Source organism: Takifugu rubripes, unplaced genomic scaffold, assembly GCF_901000725.2.
Source record: "Takifugu rubripes unplaced genomic scaffold, fTakRub1.2, whole genome shotgun sequence".
Classification (NCBI taxonomy): Eukaryota; Metazoa; Chordata; class Actinopteri; order Tetraodontiformes; family Tetraodontidae; genus Takifugu; species Takifugu rubripes.
Genome location: NW_021821632.1, coordinates 31,762 through 51,165, shown reverse-complemented (window position 1 = coordinate 51,165; position 19,404 = coordinate 31,762). Strand labels below are relative to the sequence as shown.

Genomic DNA, 19,404 nt, shown 5'->3' with positions numbered 1-19,404 from the left:
AATTTCATGTTATTCCTGCTCTGTTTATGTCCACAACTATTGTCAATGACTAAACTACGGAAGCCGAGGCGGTCCGAAAATACCTTTTCGATATGCAATCAATGAATCGACATTGAAATAAACGTCAAGCGTTTATTTTGTTAATTTTTAAGTGTGGTGTTAAATAACAATATCACTTTTTATTTTATTAACATTATTTACCCAATCATAAAACACATTACAAACAGGAAAAAAATAATCGTAGCAGGCTGATCTCACCAGCTGCTCTCACCTGGGATCCAGCCGAACACCTGCGACGCTGTAGATGCATCTCATCACACAATAGCCTGTAGAAGCTTTTCCATGTCTTTATTTTTAGGTTTAAAGGCCGTGTTACACATCTGTGATTATTACAAACCCTTGAAATAATGTTAGCAAGTCAATAAAAGGACTGACTTTTATTGGCAGAGGCACACCAGATGTAAATTAAATGAATTTGTTTCTCAATATCAGTGCAAAATGCCAGTAGTGCAACAATCAAAAGGTCCAGAAGGCACAAAGACAAAGACATATTTACTGAAGCATGATAACAGGAATGGAGTCTGCAGATAAAGCAGATAAAACCTCTGCACAGGTGGTTCACCACCATCCTCAAGGTTCAGTGGTCACTCAGGAGAGCAATATCTACCAGCAAACAGAATGTTCCTGGAGGGGTTGTGTCTGATGAAGAAGAGGAAAGGATGGTCTGCATAGAATCTCTCAGAGTGTCTTGCACTGCGGAGATTCATGACAGCACCAGTGGCAGCAGCAGCCTCAGTTCCCTCCTCATTGACTTCCACAAAAGCTTTGTGAATCACTTCTGACAGGACCAGGTCATTGGCTGGAGACATGCCTGTCAGTCAGAGGGAAAGAGAATATTTCCCATTAATATGATGGCTTGTCTCTTCTGAAAAGGCTCTTTGGAGAAAGTCTCCTACCAGAGAAGTCACTCGCGGCTACATCAAAGGCATCCACCATGCCCATGCTGACCAGGATGTTCTTCATGTTACATTTCTCCTCCATCTTGAACCGTGGCAGACCCACCTGGACTTCGACTACATCCATCATGTCTGGACGAGTCCACTCCATGAAGTTGTCATAGGTCAGCAGCTTCTCCAGCTGAGAGTGGACATGAATCATTTATCCATTAAGCTTAACTTTTATGTCCAACAGAACGTTTGAGTGTCCCACCTTCTCAAGGCCTGTGGTGCTGTCCTCCATTTGATTGGGGAGAAAGATCAGCATACTGAGCTCCTTTCCAACATAAGGCAGCTCCAGGACCTGTCCAGGGGACAGAGAAAACCTTAAATCTGCTCAGTTTGTGTCCTAAAGACAACAAACACTCTCTGTCAATATGTGAAAGATACAGTTATAACCAGAATCTTATACATTCAATTATTGAAAACCTGCTTAACTTCCTCTACTAACAAATCATTTTACTGTATTTATTGACAGTTTTTTCTGAATTGCCTACCTGACAGGTGGCCTCAGGGATAAATGTAAAGGGGAACTTGGATGACTGGTGCATCATTTTCACCGGCTTGGAGGAGTTCTGTAGAAAAGAGCGTGTAAGAAAAGAAAAACCCAGTAAAATACATTTGTGCTTATAACATGACAAAATGTGGGCACTCTATTACCCCCAAGCAATTAAGAGGAAAAGTTTTAATTTTCGGGAAATGTAACCGATTGTGGAATAAAATATCATGTGACAACTTTATCAATCCTGTCTTGTGTCATTACCGAGTATCATGAATACACAACAGCAGAACAGAACCATCTCCACACCCAACACAACAGAAATATTAGGAGGAAGACATCTGGATTATTGCTGTTGCTGCTATCATCACATGAAGGAATATTAAATTTAGATTTGGTATCACTGCAGAAGTGGATGAATTACATGTAACAGTTGTGAGTCTTGTAACACAAACTGGAAAAGTAAAGGTGCCTGAATCAAACAAGTCTGAAACATTTGCTCTTTTATTGGCAAATAACCACAGATTAAATACTGTACTTGTGCCTGACTGCTGTTTCAGTCCACACAGCTGTTGGCACTACTTGAACACGGTTACCTTGGAGATGTGAAATGTTGCATCTCTGGTGGCTTTTTCCTTGAACTGCTTGTCCCAGTTGCCTTTGAAGTAGATGGCGTTGACCAGCACCAACCTGGTGTCACCGGTCACAATCCCCTTTGCCAGAAGATCCTTAATTTTACCTACAGGACAGTTTGAGGATGTTTTATATTTGTAGTGTGACTCAGATATACGAGAGTGCATAAACCCACCCTCTGTTTGTTTCTCCACCCAGCTGTTGATGTTGCTGCGTGACGTCTCTGCTGCAGCACGGAAATCCACAGACTCCAGCTCTGCTCTGTAGTGCTTCTTGGTGCTTCCTAAGAAATCCTGGAAGCACCAAAACAGTTACACTTTCTATCAAACAAGAGCATTCTCTTCTTCAATACCTCTGCAGCCAATCAGCTGCCTGGTTGTGCTCCATCATCCACACAATAAACTACAGCCTTTCAGGCTGCCCCACACACCTCAACAAACTGGTAGGACTGTTCCCCGTACAGTCTGTTGGCAACGCTGAGGGCGTACGGAGCATTTTCCTTGTGGAGCTCGTTCAGCAGCTGGCTGAAGCTGACGTGGACGTCGTCCTCCAGACCTTTCGTTTTCAAGCTCTGTGGAGACAACAAGACAGTGCGATTAGTGACTATTTAATTATGTTACACCTCATAGCGATGGACGCCTTTATGCAGGAGAATCAACATTTGCATTGTTTAAACACCAATTTTTAGACACACCATCCGAACATGGGCTGAATTCCCAAGAGCTGCTATAAAGTGGAAGAAAACTACAAAAGCCAGGTGGACTTTCCTCTCCCCCTAACCTGTCCACCTTCAGTCAACAGAACTGAAGAACCAGGGTTCTGTCTTCTGTTGCTGTTTTCTTCCATATCCAGGTTGGAACAGCAAGAGAAAAGCCAAATTTCCCTTTGAATTCTCACATTCAGAGGAGTCCCCACACCAGAAAGCATCACCCAGGCCGTTAGTGCCAATAAAGAAGCATTCCAGTTAGTAAACCACATCTTAGTTGGTGTCTTTTACCACCTTCAGAAAGTCTGGCAGCCTCATTTGTTGTTGTTGCTGCTGTTGTTGTTGTTGCTCTGCATCTTTTGGCATCTCTGCCTCAGTGAAGTAGAGGACCTATAAAGGCAACTGGTGTTTTGTCATATTTAACAAAACAGAATCTTCTTCTTGTTGTACAGGTATTAGATGATAAATGAAGCTCAATGAATTGTCTTTGAATAGGATATTACCCACCACATCATAAAATGTTGTAACAATGACCGTTATATCACAAAGTATGTAGCCGCTATGGAGCTTCCTAAAGATTTCCATTGACAATGAGGGCTGTCAAGCTGTGGGAGTGGAACCACACCCAATCTTTGACTGTACTCTATATTGATTACGTCACAACTCAAGCTAAGAACTTTGACCGACTGAAGTCACTGAGGTCCAGAGTTTTTAAATGGGTTTTTTTTGCAACTGAAAAAAATTGGCTATTCTTAAAGAATGAACAGCCAATTTCTATTATCTGTCCCAAGGAGCTAATACTGATTAACAGAGACACATCTGTAATCATGAAAGTCATTTGCAACTTCATGTTAAGATATTGCTGAGATCACAGATCTTCAGTATTTCTCTAGAAGCTGCTTAAAGATCAAGTTATACCAAACCAGTTCACACAACTGGATGTTCTGGTGATTACCTGCTACAATACCACCCACTGTCACACACCCACTGCAAGGCTGAACCCTTCAAGGAGAGTTCACCATTAGAACATGCTCAAAATTCCATTAAAACAGGTCTGGTGAAAGCTCCTCGCTGTCCGTGACATGATCGCAGCGCCAGATGATAATCCAGCTGCATCAGGTGGCTGAGACCGATCATCTAGTTTACTGTATTCTGCACAAGCAAAAATCACATGTCACAACAGTAGCTTGCAGAGCGTGGGGGGAGCGAGGCCTCCCTCATTCTGGTGACATGTTCAGCCAGGAATCTGCCAGAAGCCACACCTCACCCACCACAGAGACCTGCTCTGCCTCTGCAACGCCTTCATTTGCAGCACACAGATGTCCTAAGGTGTGGCGTCACTTTAGCATTTGAGTATAAGAAAGCCCCAGGTTTGACCCTGTGTGGTAACCTGGATTGCTGCTGCTAGTTTTGTCCACAGCTGCAGGGTTTGAGTGGTGTACCTCTGACATCTGTGCAGCCGTGTTGCCTCGGGCCCCCAGCAGCACCATAGCCAGAGCTGAGGAGATGCTGAAGGGAGAGTAGAAGATGTTTGCAGTGGTGTCATTATCACTCAGCTTTCTGAACAGAGCCAGGGAGAAGGAGGTGTTGGCCTTGCAGAGAGGAGATGGTGCTGCCATATTTCCTAAAAACAAGCGTGTTGTCAGTCTGACTTTAGTTGGACAAAATTCCCGAAGAAACAGAAATGAAGCAATAATCAAAAACTAACCGTACTAAAAGTGTTACAATATGATCATTCACGTGTACATAAACTATTCAACTAGAAGTTGTTCTGCTAAATGAAGTAAAAACACGACACGGCAAATGCAGAACTACTGCAGACTAAACTTTGTTGACTCTGGAACATCGAAGCCGCAGAAGAATCGATTTCAAAATCTGAAGTTTAGCGTGTCGGGTAAATGTCTTCAAATCACCTGCAGTATTTGGACCTTCTTGTCTTCAGGAGGACGAGGAGTGTTTGACTGCTGAACCTTGACAGGGAGACTTTTAAAGGCGATGTCACTCTTGTATGTGAGCAAAGGGGCGAGTCGGTTCCGTGACGTCACCTGTCATACTTCTGCTTTTAAATATTTTAGCAACAATAACATTCGAAAACACAGCTTTTAACCAGAGGTATAATACAAAATACACATAGAAAGAGAAGGAAAATAAATAAATAACAAAAAATCCAATTAATTTAAAAAAAAAAAAGAACTTTTCCTCGTCTCTTCTTCTTCGTCGTCTTTTTCTTCTTCTTCGTCGTCTTTTTCTTCTTCTTCGTTCTTCCTCTTCTTCTGTCAACAAAGGCGCATTTCCGCCACCGACCAGGCTGGAGGGTGAATCAGGAAATGGTCGAAAAAGGAGGGAACAAGCAGAACCCTGAACTAGATTTTCTCCTTCAACAAAAACTTAATAAATGCGTGTAATAATTTTCCACCCCTTAAAGTACATTCTATATGTTCAAATTTAAGCTATTATTCTTTCCTCTCCTCATATCTCTCCATTAAACACATGATTACCAGTGTCTGAATGATCAGCATTTTTGGATTTGCCAGTGTGATATCTTCTTATTCGAGACAGCATACTATTTAGTCTGCTATGCAATAACTTGAGACAGGTGACGACTGACTCCGACCCACATTTTTATTTACTTTTACTTACTACTGCCACATGCGCTTATGTCTTGCATGAAAAGGATCTCAGTAGAGTAAATAGAGTAACCTAACAACATTAATATTCAATCAACAGCTAACCGTTTCTCATCAAAAATTAGTTTGCCTGAGACATCGTCGGCCCCAGGCAGAGGGATCCCTCAGCTGGGGCTCTCCTTCAGGTTTGCTCTTTTCCCTAAAAGAATTAAAAAAAAGAAAAAGAAACGTTTTTCCTCATCTGCTGAGGGGTCTAAGGACAGAGGAAGTCAAAACTCTGCAGATTCTAAAGCACTCGGAGTCAACAATAAAATGATTTTGGGCTCTGAATAAATTTGATTTGCCAAATGAAGCACCTTCATGCTTCATTTTCATGAATATGTTGTGACCTTCCTCATCCTCATATTGTCACTTTCCTCATAAATTGAACTCTCTTTGTAGGCCACTATTATTTTACATTGAGTTTTGTTTTGTTCTCTCAGCACCTACTTCCATTCTTAAGTCACTATCACATCTTCCATTTCCTTTTGCCGTCTCCTTTCCATTCAGTCAGCTTCAGATTCAGGCTTCCACCCATATAAATGTCCAATTAAAGAGTCAGCATCACATTTGAAACTAAAGCTGTTTATGTTTGTGATTTCTGAACCTAATGCAAGGAACAAATAACAGTTTTGCACAGATCTAAAAGAGGAAAATAAATAGACACAGGCAGAATTTGATCATATCAGAGTGAAGACAGGTTTATTAAGGGTCAGGTTAAAAGTCTGTGTCACACATCAGCCTGTGATTATTACAACCCCTTGAAATAATGTTAGCAAGTCAATAAAAGGACTGACTTTGATTGACAGAGGGACACCAGATGTAAATTTTCGTATTGTCGTAAAGACGTATTTACTGAAGCATGATAACAGGAATGGAGTCTGCAGATAAAGCAGATAAAACCTCTGCACAGGTGGTTCACCACCATCCTAAAGGTTCAGTGGTCACTCAGGAGAGCAATATCTACCAGCAAACAGAATGTTCCTGGAGGGGTTGTGTCTGATGAAGAAGAGGAAAGGATGGTCTGCATAGAATCTCTCAGAGTGTCTTGCACTGTAGGAATTCGCAACAACACCAGTGGCAGCAGCAGCCTCAGTTCCCTCCTCATTGACTTCCACAAAAGCTTTGTGAACCACATCTGACAGGACCAGGTCATTGGCTGGAGACATGCCTGTCAGTCAGAGGGAAAGAGAATATTTCCCATTAATATGATGGTTTGTCTCTTCTGAAAAGGCTCTTTGGAGAAAGTCTCCTACCAGAGAAGTCGCTCGCGGCTACATCAAAGGCATCCACCATGCCCATGCTGACCAGGATGTTCTTCATGTTACATTTCTCCTCCATCTTGAACCGTGGCAGACCCACCTGGACTTCGACTACATCCATCGTGTCTGGACGAGTCCACTCCATGAAGTTGTCATAGGTCAGCAGCTTCTCCAGCTGAGAGTGGACATGAATCATTTATCCATTAAGCTTAACTTTTATGTCCAACAGAACGCTTGAGTGTCCCACCTTCTCAAGGCCTGTGGTGCTGTCCTCCATTTGTTTGGGGAGAAAGATCAGCATACTGAGCTCCTTTCCAACATAAGGCAGCTCCAGGACCTGTCCAGGGGACAGAGAAAACCTTAAATCTGCTCAATTTGTGTCCTAAACACAACAAACACTCTCTGTCAATATGTGAAAGATACAGTTATAACCAGAATCTTATACATTCAATTATTGAAAACCTGCTTAACTTCCTCTACTAGCAAATCATTTTACTGTATTTATTGACAGTTTTTTTCTGAATTGCCTACCTGACAGGTGGCCTCAGGGATAAATGTAAAGGGGAACTTGGATGACTGGTGCATCATTTTCACCGGCTTGGAGGAGTTCTGTAGAAAAGAGTGTGTAAGAAAAGAAAAACCCAGTAAAATACATTTGTGCTTATAACATGACAAAATGTGGGCACTCTATTACCCCCAAGCAATTAAGAGGAAAAGTTTTAATTTTTGGGAAATGTAACCGATTGTGGAATAAAATATCATGTGACAACTTTATCAATCCTGTCTTGTGTCATTACCGAGTATCATGAATACACAACAGCAGCACAGAACCATCTCCACACCCAACACAACAGAAATATTAGGAGGAAGACATCTGGATTATTGCTGTTGCTGCTATCATCACATGAAGGAATATTAAACTTAGATTTGGTATCACTGCAGAAGTGGATGAATTACATGTAACAGTTGAGTGTTGTAACACAAACTGGAAAAGTAAAGGTGCCTGAATCAAACAAGTCTGAAACATTTGCTCTTTTATTGGCAAATAACCACAGATTAAATACTGTACTTGTGCCTGACTGCTGTTTCATTCCACACAGCTGGTGGCACTACTTGACCATGGTTACCTTGGAGATGTGAAATGTTGCATCTCTGGTGGCTTTTTCCTTGAACTGCTTGTTCCAGTTGCCTTTGAAGTAGATGGCGTTGACCAGCACCAACCTGGTGTCACCGGTCACAATCCCCTTTGCCAGAAGATCCTTAATTTTACCTACAGGAGAGTTTGAGGATGTTTTATATTTGTAGTGTGACTCAGATATACGAGAGTGCATAAACCCACCCTCTGTTTGTTTCTCCACCCAGCTGTTGATGTTGCTGCGTGACGTCTCTGCTGCAGCACGGAAATCCACAGACTCCAGCTCTGCTCTGTAGTGCTTCTTGGTGCTTCCTAAGAAATCCTGGAAGCACCAAAACAGTTACACTTTCTATCAAACAAGAGCATTCTCTTCTTCAATACCTCTGCAGCCAATCAGCTGCCTGGTTGTGCTCCATCATCCACACAATAAACTACAGCCTTTCAGGCTGCCCCACACACCTCAACAAACTGGTAGGACTGTTCCCCGTACAGTCTGTTGGCAACACTGAGGGCGTACGGAGCATTTTCTTTGTGGAGCTCGTTCAGCAGCTGGCTGAAGCTGACGTGGACGTCGTCCTCCAGACCTTTCGTTTTCAAGCTCTGTGGAGACACACAGTCCCACCAACACATAACCTTGAAAATGTTTTAATATGAATGTAGAATTGTTCAAATAACTGAATCCCCAACAACTGTTTGGTTCCATATCCAGTTTAGAGCAACAAGTGATGAAGAACAGAAGTCAATTTCCCTTTAAATCCTCAGACCGATCATCCAGTTTATTGTATTCTGCACAAGCAAAAATCACATGTCACAACAGTAGCTTGCAGAGCGTGGGGTGGGGGGGGGCGAGGCCTCCCTCACTCAGGTGACATGTTCAGTCAGGAATCTGCCAGAAGTCACACCTCACCCACCACAGAGACCTGCTCTGCCTCTGCAACGCCTTCATTTGCAGCACACAGATGTCCTAAGGTGTGGCGTCACTTTAGCATTTGAGCATAAGAAAGCCCCAGGTTTGACCCTGTGTGGTAACCTGGATTGCTGCTGATAGTTTTGTCCACAGCTGCAGGGTTTGAGTGGTGTACCTCTGACATCTGTGCAGCCGTGTTGTCACAGCCCCTTTTCTCCAGTTCCCTCCTGTCCCAGTACTTTTCCACTGCCCTGCTCACACCACACCCTCTGATCACCACACCTGCTCTCAGTCACGGATCACACACCTGCTCTCAGTCACTGATCACACACCTGCCCTCACTCATCAATCAGCTCACCTACCAGTGTATATATTCTCCAGCCTCACACTCACTCAGTGCCAGATTGTTCCTCTGCGTCCATGCAAGACTTTCCAGCGTTGTTTCCCTGCCGGTTTGCCCGTTGCCGACCCTGCCTGTCTTCGTTCTGCCTGCCTGCCTTGCCTGTTCCCCGGACAATCTACCTGCTTTCTGCCCCTGACTACGACTTCTGCCTCAGCGTCTCTGGTTCCTGTCTGCTCACCTGGTTTAGACTTCTCCGCCCGGCCCCGACTTCGCTGCTGCTCGTTCCACTCCCCGAGCCTGCAACTCCTAGACTTTGTGCGGGCCCAGAGCTGGAGGAACGTACTATTTTCTGTGTTTCCTGGTCTGCCTGAGTACCTGTTTGCCCGTGGGTTAATAAAAGTCTTTACTACGGTCCAGCTTTTCAGAGTGCTGCATTTGGGTCCTAACTGCACCCGTGACTCGTGTTGCCTCGGGCCCCCAGCAGCACCATAGCCAGAGCTGAGGAGATGCTGAAGGGAGAGTAGAAGATGTTTGCAGTGGTGTCATTATCACTCAGCTTTCTGAACAGAGCCAGGGAGAAGGAGGTGTTGGCCTTGCAGAGAGGAGATGGTGCTGCCATATTTCCTAAACACAAAGGGAGTGTCCATTAGTTGTTCTACGAAATGAAGGCATTTACCTTTCCAAATCACCGACTTACCTGTACTTGTCTTCAGGAAGATGAGAAGTGTTTCGCTGCTGAATCGTGACAGGAAGACTTTTGAAGGCGGCGCCACTTTAGTATTTTCAAAGCAACCTGAGTTTAGATGTGGGCAGAGTCTGTTCGATGATGTCACCTGTCATGATGGAACATTCAACCAAAAAAAGGAGAAACCAACTGAAACCATCTTGATGTTACCTAGCATCCTTTGCTCTATGTGAGACCAGCTGCTTTGTGCCAGATGTTTTATTAGAACATTAAATTCTCTTTTGCCACCTGTTCAAAATTTTATGTAATTTAGGTCTTCAGACAGACGTGAATGGTCAGCATTTTAGGACAACCTCCATCTCACACAGAAGTGTAAAAGTACTCAAGCTCCAGTGTTTGCTGCTGCAGGGCACGAGCAAGCATCTGATTTTGGCAAATCAAAAACAAAATCATTGATCGTTGTGTAAAATCCTCGCTAAAGCTCAGGTACTCGGGTTAAAGAGGTGTGCTTGAGGATAGCATAAAACTATGTTCAGTCGAATGAAGCCAAGCGTCACCTCAGCGCGGCTACAAAACAAGATGTTTTTGACTTCAACAAATGTTCACTGACAACACAGAAGGATCCAGGTGAGCCCAACTAGTCTTCTCTATGCAGATACGATGTAGCAAAGTGGAACGTCCATGAAAGGGGACATGTGGACGCCTGTTTTCCTCACAGGCAGCCGTTACACCACCTACACAGTGAAATATTGCCAGCTTGCACATCCAGACAGGATAAGTTACAGTTCCTCTATAAAAACTCCTGATGGTGCCAGGCTCCACACCCACTGTCTCATTTCCAGGTTGTGGTGTGGGAGAAAGCTCATTACTGGGCCTGTTGATGCACAATCCTGGTGTCAGGTTATGGCATCGAGTCCTGGTGTGAGATATTTCCTCAATAAAAGGCAGGATTGGTATGAAGGTAACATATAGAAGCAACTCAGAAATAAGTCATCAACTGAAAATGTTATGTTTAATAGTGTAATAGTTTTAACAGAATATGAGGCAAGAGGAGATAAAGCACAACCCCATAATCCACGGGCTTCAATGTTATCTGATCTGATAGATGTGGTTGTGTGACCCGATGGAATCTGTTCCACTCCTTTTGAGATGAGTGGTAATCACACAAGTTGCCATAGGAGCATTGTGATAATGCATCGGTATCTCCATTCGGGTACCCAGGGCAATACTTGAGCTTAAAAAAGGTAGCAAGAGATGCTAAACACCTGTAGCTTGTTGCATCAAGTTTGGCTGAGGTAAGATTGCTGTCGCTGACTACTGCGCACTGCTTGCCATAGAGGTCTGTCTACAGATGCTTGTGAGCTGGATAGCAGGATTCACTATGCCATGGCACTCTGCTTGTGTATACAATAACAGGCAGCTGTCCCTCCTGCTCCTAATCTAAGGTGGTTCTGAGGCCAGTGGAACTTGTATCTGTGTGAAAAATGTAAGTAACTGCAGGACTTGTGATGGCCAGAACTGAGGACATTGTCACCTTCTTTATTATCATCTCAATCGCCTGTTGGTAGACAGGGGTCCATTGGTTCAGAAATGGTTCCTTGGGGTGGTAGGACTGGACACTAATTTCCTTGGACTTGGAGTGTTTCTCAGGAGAGGATAGCCTGATGGTGAGTCATTCAAAGGTTTCATTATACTTGAATAGCCTTCAATAAACTTTCTGTAATATCTGCAAAGTCTGTGAAGGGCTTTCAATCCTTTCAGGTACTGAGGCACTGGCCAGATGTTTAATACTGAAATATTTTTTTGATTGATGTCCGCTCCCTGCTCCGAGACCACGTGCCCCAAAAACCAAAGTGAGGACTGAAAGAATTTACATTTTTCTTGGGGCAGCTTGAGCTCCTACTCCTTTATGTGGCTGAGAACCTTGGTAAGTTTGATGTTGTGTTCTTCTAAAGTTCTCGAGACGACCACAAAGTCATTCAGGAAAACAGCAACTTTTATTCCCTCATGCACTTTTCCATCTCACTCCGGAAGGTACTTGGGGAATTTGTCACTCCCTGGGGTTTCCAATTAAAGTCGCTGAAACCAAGTGGGGCATATGAAGGCAGTCTTGTCTCATTAGCCTCATCGACCTCAATCTGATAATAGATCGAGAACTCTGAACCACTTGCTACCATAGAACGCGACAAAGGTGTCGCCCATCTTTGGGAGTCCATAAACCTCTTATTGTCTGCTGGTTTAATTTCCTGTACAGAGCTGGCAATTCTTCTTCCTGACTGCAGTGATTGGGAGGAGAATGGAGACTCACATTCATGAGTCACCTCAGTGTTGATAAGTTCTCCAACATGGTCACGGAATGCTTCTACGTAGTGTGAGTGTGTTGGCCCAGCCCTGAGTTTAAATGTTGTTTCATCAGACAGTTTTATCTGATGCTTGACTTCTTGGCCCCTGCCTTGCATCACCATTCTGATGTTACTGTCACGAGGTTCCTGTTGCAGTTGAAGTACCTTTAGCACTGTCTTGTAGCTGTTTGGGACATGATGATGGCTTGCTGGGCTTTTCTATTTGTACATATCGTACACTAAATTGTGTCTGTTTGTTCCAATCAGAACATTGTATCCTGACGTTCCACCATCTGAAACAATCAAGGACAATGTTGGGACTTAGTATTCACCTCCAAGGTTTTGGGAAGGTGATTGATCACTTCAACATATCTGAGGGAGGGCACAGATTGACCACTGGCCCCTTCAACTTTCAGAAGGTCATGGGGTGGTTCGATCTGTTGTTCTGATGAGTATTGGTCATAGAATCACTTGGTAACTATAGTAGATTGTGGCAAAGAGACAGTTGTACTGTTTGTCTTGGATGGTAACTCGGATGGTCCATAGCTCTTTTGCCTATTAGCTTCTATGGGTCTCTGAAAGCATTTTTTCCTGACAATAGAATGATTCCTGGCAGCACTTCACTTGGGCTTGACATCACTTTTCTCTCTTAGAATCACTTGGTGACTATAGTAGATTGTGGCTCCGTATCAAGGAGACAGTTGTACTGTTTGTCTTGGACGGTAACTCGGATGGTCCATAGCTCGTTTGCCTATTACCGTATTTTCACGACCATAGGGCGCACTGTATTAAAAGGCGCAGTCTCAGTTATGGGTGCTATTTCTGTATTTAAAACATACATAAGGTGCACCGTATTATTAGGCGCATGCTGAAACATTCAGTAAAAAATGACAACGGAAGTAAAACAGTGAGTTTCGACACATTTATTGAACAAAATATTCATTCTTCCGCCACAGAACCATCAAAGTTTTCATCTTCTGTATCTAAATTAAACAGCTGCACTATTTCAATGTCCAACACCCCGAATTCCTCTTATTAATCATCTGAATCGGACTCACCGACCGGTTCCGCTTCAGCGTTGATGTCGCCTTTTGTGAAAGCTCTTACAATACATGAAGACGGTATCATAGCCCATGCGTCTACAATCCACCCACATATGGTGGCATAACTTGCCCGCCGCTGCCTCATAGTCTTTGTGAAGGAGTGTTCGCCTTCCATCATCCAGCGCTCTGTCCGTTTCCGTGGCAGCCGAGAACCACGGTGAACGACGACTTCTAGTGCCCCGTTGTGCGTATCGCCACCGTGCTGGTCCGTTTTTCTCCACTTTGTGGGTCAAAGGGATGTTAGAAGTCAGAGGGATCTCATCCATGTTGGTAATGTGGCTGGGCGCGGTTATCTTGTCATGGCAGTAGGTGAGGAAAATGGCCGCCCTCTCCTGGTTAGGGTTAGGGTTAGGGAAGATGGCCGCCCTCTTCTGGTTAGGGTTAGGGTTAGGGAAGATGGCCACCCTCTCCTGGTTAGGGTTAGGGAAGATGGCCACCCTCTCCTGGTTAGGGTTAGGGAAGATGGCCACCCTCTCCTGGTTAGGGTTAGGGTTAGGGAAGATGGCCACCCTCTCCTGGTTAGGGTTAGGGAAGATGGCCACCCTCTCCTGGTTAGGGAAGATGGCCACCCTCTCCTGGTTATGGTTAGGGTTAGGGAAGATGGCCACCCTCTCTTGGTTAGGGTTAGGGTTAGGGTTAGGGAAGATGGCCAACCTCTCTTGGTTAGGGTTAGGGTTAGGGAAGATGGCCACCCTCTCCTGGTTAGGGTTAGGGTTAGGGAAGATGGCCACCCTCTCCTGGTTAGGGTTAGGGAAGATGGCCACCCTCTCCTGATTAGGGTTAGGGAAGATGGCCACCCTCTCCTGGTTAGGGTTAGGGAAGATGGCCACCCTCTCCTGGTTAGGGTTAGGGAAGATGGCCGCCCTCTCCTGGTTAGGGTTAGGGAAGATGGCCACCCTCTCCTGGTTAGGGTTAGGGTTAGGGAAGATGGCCACCCTCTCCTGGTAATCCGCTGGCAGCCGCTGCGCAACAGTTGTCCTTGCACGTATGGAGAGATGCTGTCTCCTCATAAAGCGAAAACACTAAGATTGCTCGATTGCCATTTTCAGCCGCATATTCGATGGCCTGCAGTTTAAAGTAAGCCTCATTCATACGCGTCTTGCTTGACCGGTGCCATTTTAGGGGATCCTTACGCGTAGGTGTGCCTCTAATTGATTGGCGGAGCGTTTACCATAGTGCACCCACCAAAGGCGCACAGCAGATTTTGGAACTCAGTCCACACACAAGGCGCACCATATTATAAGGCGCACCGTCGATTTTTGAGAAAATCTCAGTGTTTTAGGTGCACCTTATAGTCGTGAAAATACGGTATCTTCTATGGGTCTCTGAAAGTGTTTTTTCCTGACAATAGAATGATTCCTGGCAGCACTTCACTTGGGCTTGACATCACTTTTCTCTTCAGCAGGATGTTGATAAACAGTTCCAGCCTCAGTTTGCCTTGGAACAGAGACTCCATCTAAAAATCTCCACAATTAGGTGATCATTCCTTTGCTTCCCAGACACATTGCTTTGCTCTCAATTGATAAATGCATGTAATGATTTTCCACCCCTTAAAGTACATTCTATATGTTCAAATTTAAGTTATTATTCTTTTCTCTCCTCATATCTCTCCATTAATCACATGATTACCAGTGTCTGAATGATCAGCATTTTTGGATTTGCCAGTGTGATATCTTCTTATTCGAGACAGCATACTATTTAGTCTGCTATGCAATAACTTGAGACAGGTGACGACTGACTCCGACCCACATTTTTATTTACTTTTACTTACTGCTGCCACATGCGCTTATGTCTCGCATTCAAAGGATCTCAGTAGAGTAAATAGAGTAACCTAACAACATTAATATTCAATCAACAGCTAACCATATCTCATCAAAAATTAGTTTGCCTGAGACACCGTCGGCCCCAGGCAGAGGGATCCCTCAGCTGGGGCTCTCCTTCAGGTTTGCTCTTTTCCCTAAAACAGTTTAAAAAAAAAAAAAGTTTTTCCTGATCCGCTGAGGGGTCTAAGGACAGAGGAAGTCAAAACTCTGCAGATTCTAAAGCACTCTGTGTCAACAATAAAATGATTTTGGGCTCTGAATAAATTTGATTTGCCAAATGAAGCACCTTCATGCTTCATTTTCATGAATATGTTGTGACCTTCCTCATCCTCATACTGTCACTTTCCTCATAAATTGAACTCTCTTTGTAGGCCACTATTATTTTACATTGAGTTTTGTTTTGTTCTCTCAGCACCTACTTCCATTATTAAGTCACTATCACATCTTCCATTTCCTTCTGCCGTCTCCTTTCCATTCAGTCAGCTTCAGATTCAGGCTTCCACCTATATAAATGTCCAATTAAAGAGTCAGCATCACATTTGAAACTAAAGCTGTTTATGTTTGTAATTTCTGAACCTAATGCAAGGAACAAATAACAATTTTGCACAGATCTAAAAGAGGAAAATAAATAGACACAGGCAGAATTTGATCATATCAGAGTGAAGACAGGTTTATTAAGGGTCTGGTTAAAAGTCTGTGTCACACATGAGTCTGTGATTATTGGACTGATTTTGGACTGAGGACTGATTTTGATTGACAGAGGGACACCAAATGTAAATTTTCGTATTGTCGTAAAGACGTATTTACTGAAGCATGATAACAGGAATGGAGTCTGCAGATAAAACCTCTGCACAGGTGGTTCACCACCATCCTAAAGGTTCAGTGGTCACTCAGGAGAGCAATATCTACCAGCAAACAGAATGTTCCTGGAGGGGTTGTGTCTGATGAAGAAGAGGAAAGGATGGTCTGCAACAAAAGTCTCAGTTCGCCTTGCACAGCGAAATTTGAAGACAGCACCAGTGGCAGCAGAAGCCTCAGTTCCCTCCTCATTGACTTCCACAAAAGCTTTGTGAACCACATCTGACAGGAACAGGTCATTGGCTGGAGAAATCCCTGTCAGTCAGAGGGAAAGAGAATATTTCCCATTAATATGATGGCTTGTCTCTTCTGAAAAGGCTCTTTGGAGAAAGTCTCCTACCAGAGAAGTCGCTCGCAGCTTCATTAAAGGCATCCACCATGCCCATGCTGACCAGGATGTTCTTCATGTTACATTTCTCCTCCATCTTGAACCGTGGCAGACCCACTTGGACTTCTACCTCCTTCATTGTTTCTGGACGAGTCCACTCCATGAAGTTGTCATAGGTCAGCAGCTTCTCCAGCTGAGAGTGGACATGAATCATTTATCCATTAAGCTTAACTTTTATGTCCAACAGAGCATTTGAGTGTCCCACCTTCTCAAGGCCTGTGGTGCTGTCCTCTATTTGATTGGGGAGAAAGATCAGCATACTGAGCTCCTTTCCAACATAAGGCAGCTCCAGGACCTGTCCAGGGGACAGAGAAAACCTTAAATCTGCTCAGTTTGTGTCCTTAACACAACAAACACTCTCTGTCAATATGTGAAAGATAAGTTATAACCAGAATCTTATAAGTGAATTGACTACCTGGCAGTTGGCTTCAGAGATGAAGACAAAGGGGAACTTGGATGTCTGGTTCATCATTTTCACTGGCTTGGAGGAGTTCTGTCAACGAGTGTCGGTAAAACATTTAAAATAATGATGTTGTTTATTTAGTCTCCCTTTATAACTCCAATACAAACTCCATGTTAAGATTTCTGACACATCCCTTAAATGAAATGTAAAATGTAAAAATCTGATAAAAAATATCCTAAATTCAGGAGAAACTCTTGGTTTCTTTCACAGAAAGATCTGAAAAGGCTGGTGTGCACGTGTAAGACAATAACTTCCAGTACATCCAACTGCCTACAGGAGGCACCTAGTTACATAAATGGAGTCCACCTGCGCTTCCACCTTCAATCTCACTATAGACACATCTGTCTAGTGAGGGCCGCGGAGGGAACAAATATCATCAGGAAGTCCAATGAAACCACCAGACGGCTCAGGGATAATGTTGTGAGGAGGTTCACAGAAGGGTTTGTTCCTATAAAGCTACCGGGAAGACCCAGGACATGTTGGAGAGACTATGTCTTTTGACTGATCCCCCCGGATGAGCTGGAAGAAGTAGCTGGGGAGAGGGAAGTCTGGGCTTCTCTTCTTAGGCTGCTGCCCCCACGACCTGACCCCGGATAAGCGGGAGAGGATGGATGGATGGATGGAAGTTTCTAATCATATGTTTCAACATTTGTTCATGTGCCTGTTGAGCCCTGTCAAAGAATCATCTGTCAGACAATAAAGTCTGTCTATTTGTGACTGCTGTTTCATTCCACACAGCTGGTGGCACTACTTGAACACGGTTACCTTGGAGATGTGAAATGTTGCATCTCTGGTGGCGTTCTCCTTGAACTGCTCGTTCCAGTTGCCTTTGAAGTAGATGGCGTTGACCAGCACCAACCTGGTGTCACCGGTCACATCATCACTTCCCAGAAGATCCTTAATTTTACCTACAGGACAGTTTGAGGATGTTTGTAGTGTGACTCAGATATACGAGAGTGCATAAACCCACCCTCTGTTTGTTTCTCCACCCAGCTGTTGATGTTGCTGCGTGACGTCTCTGCTGCAGCACGGAAATCCACAGACTCCAGCTCTGCTCTGTAGTGCTTCTTGGTGCTTCCTAAGAAATCCTGGAAGCACCAAAACAGTTACACTTTCTATCAAACAAGAGCATTCTCTTCTTCAATACCTCTGCAGCCAATCAGCTGCCTGGTTGTGCTCCATCATCCACACAATAAACTACAGCCTTTCAGGCTGCCCCACACACCTCAACAAACTGGTAGGACTGTTCCCCGTACAGTCTGTTGGCAACGCTGAGGGCGTACGGAGCATTTTCCTTGTGGAGCTCGTTCAGCAGCTGGCTGAAGCTGACGTGGACGTCGTCCTCCAGACCTTTCGTTTTCAAGCTCTGTGGAGACACACAGTCCCATCAACACATAATCTTGAAAATGTTTTAATATGAATGTAGAATTGTTCAAATAACTGAATCCCCAACAACTGTTTGGTTCCATATCCAGTTTAGAGCCACAAGTGATGAAGAACAGAAGTCAATTTCCCTTTAAATCCTGATACTGATCATCTAGTTTACTGTATTCTGCACAAGCAAAAATCACATGTCACAACAGTAGCTTGCAGAGCGTGGGGTGGGGGGGGGCGAGGCCTCCCTCATTCCGGTGTCATGTTCAGTCAGAAATCTACCAGAAGCCACACCTCACCCAGCACAGAGACCTGCTCTGCCTCTGCAACGCCTTCATTTGCAGCACACAGATGTCCTAAGGTGTGGCGTCACTTTAGCATTTGAGTATAAAAAAGCCCCAGGTTTGACCCTGTGTGGTAACCTGGATTGCTGCTGCTAGTTTTGTCCACAGCTGCAGGGTTTGAGTGGTGTACCTCTGACATCTGTGCAGCCGTGTTGCCTCGGGCCCCCAGCAGCACCATAGCCAGAGCTGAGGAGATGCTGAAGGGAGAGTAGAAGATGTTTGCAGTGGTGTCATTATCACTCAGCTTTCTGAACAGAGCCAGGGAGAAGGAGGTGTTGGCCTTGCAGAGAGGAGATGGTGCTGCCATATTTCCTGAACACAAAGGGAGCGTCCATTAGTTTTTCTCCTAAATGAAGGCATTTACCTTTCCAAATCACCGACTTACCTGTACTTGTCTTCAGGAAGATGAGGAGTGTTTCACTGCTGAATCGTGACAGGAAGACTTTTGAAGGCGGCGTCACTTTAGTTTTATCACAGCAACTTGAGTTCAGATGTGGGCAGAGTCTGTTCGATGATGTCACCTGTCATGATGAAACATTCAACCAAAAAAAGGAGGAGAAACCAACTGAAACCATCTTGATGTTACCTAGCATCCTTTGCTCTATGTGAGACCAGCCGCTTTGTGCCAGATGTTTTATTAGAACATTAAATTCTCTTTTACCACCTGTTCAAAATTTCATGTAATTTGGGTCTTCAGACAGACGTGAATGGTCAGCATTTTAGGACAACCTCCATCTCACGCAGAAGTGTAAAAGTACTCAAGCTCCGGTGTTTGCTGCTGCAGGGCACGAGCAAGCATCTGATTTTGGCAAATCAAAAACAAAATCATTGATCGTTGTGTAAAATCCTCGCTAAAGCTCAGGTACTCGGGTTAAAGA

General features: G+C 44.2%; 3 protein-coding genes across 4 annotated transcripts; all 3 read right to left on the bottom strand.

The window, feature by feature from the left end:
• Positions 1–331: 331 nt before the first annotated feature.
• On the bottom strand, positions 332–9,887 carry LOC101064522 (leukocyte elastase inhibitor-like). Its single transcript, XM_029831884.1, has 11 exons — positions 9,844–9,887; positions 9,599–9,770; positions 8,979–9,012; positions 8,356–8,496; positions 8,101–8,218; positions 7,889–8,031; positions 7,293–7,370; positions 7,009–7,098; positions 6,756–6,936; positions 6,352–6,670; positions 332–552 (listed from the first exon to the last, which is right to left on the bottom strand). The coding sequence occupies exons 2-10, from the start codon at positions 9,763–9,765 to the stop codon at positions 6,444–6,446; spliced, it is 1,179 nt and encodes a 392-aa protein (XP_029687744.1). The 5' UTR covers positions 9,766–9,770; positions 9,844–9,887; the 3' UTR covers positions 332–552; positions 6,352–6,443.
• On the bottom strand, positions 352–5,043 carry LOC101062445 (leukocyte elastase inhibitor-like). Of its 2 annotated transcripts, XM_029831867.1 has the most exons (10): positions 4,747–4,989; positions 4,276–4,457; positions 3,128–3,223; positions 2,558–2,698; positions 2,303–2,420; positions 2,091–2,233; positions 1,493–1,570; positions 1,210–1,299; positions 957–1,137; positions 352–871 (listed from the first exon to the last, which is right to left on the bottom strand). In XM_029831867.1, exons 2-10 carry the CDS (start codon positions 4,450–4,452, stop codon positions 645–647), a joined length of 1,251 nt encoding a protein of 416 aa, XP_029687727.1. In that variant the 5' UTR covers positions 4,453–4,457; positions 4,747–4,989; the 3' UTR covers positions 352–644. The 2 variants fall into 2 exon arrangements, with proteins under 2 accessions (XP_029687727.1, XP_029687728.1); XM_029831868.1 differs by lacking the exon at positions 3,128–3,223 and having other exon boundaries at positions 598–871; positions 4,747–5,043.
• On the bottom strand, positions 6,357–18,960 carry LOC101071311 (leukocyte elastase inhibitor-like). Its single transcript, XM_029831882.1, has 10 exons — positions 18,912–18,960; positions 18,657–18,838; positions 18,034–18,174; positions 17,779–17,896; positions 17,574–17,716; positions 16,761–16,838; positions 16,551–16,640; positions 16,298–16,478; positions 15,945–16,212; positions 6,357–6,402 (listed from the first exon to the last, which is right to left on the bottom strand). Exons 2-9 carry the CDS (start codon positions 18,831–18,833, stop codon positions 15,986–15,988), a joined length of 1,155 nt encoding a protein of 384 aa, XP_029687742.1. The 5' UTR covers positions 18,834–18,838; positions 18,912–18,960; the 3' UTR covers positions 6,357–6,402; positions 15,945–15,985.
• Between the last annotated feature and the right edge of the window lie 444 nt (positions 18,961–19,404).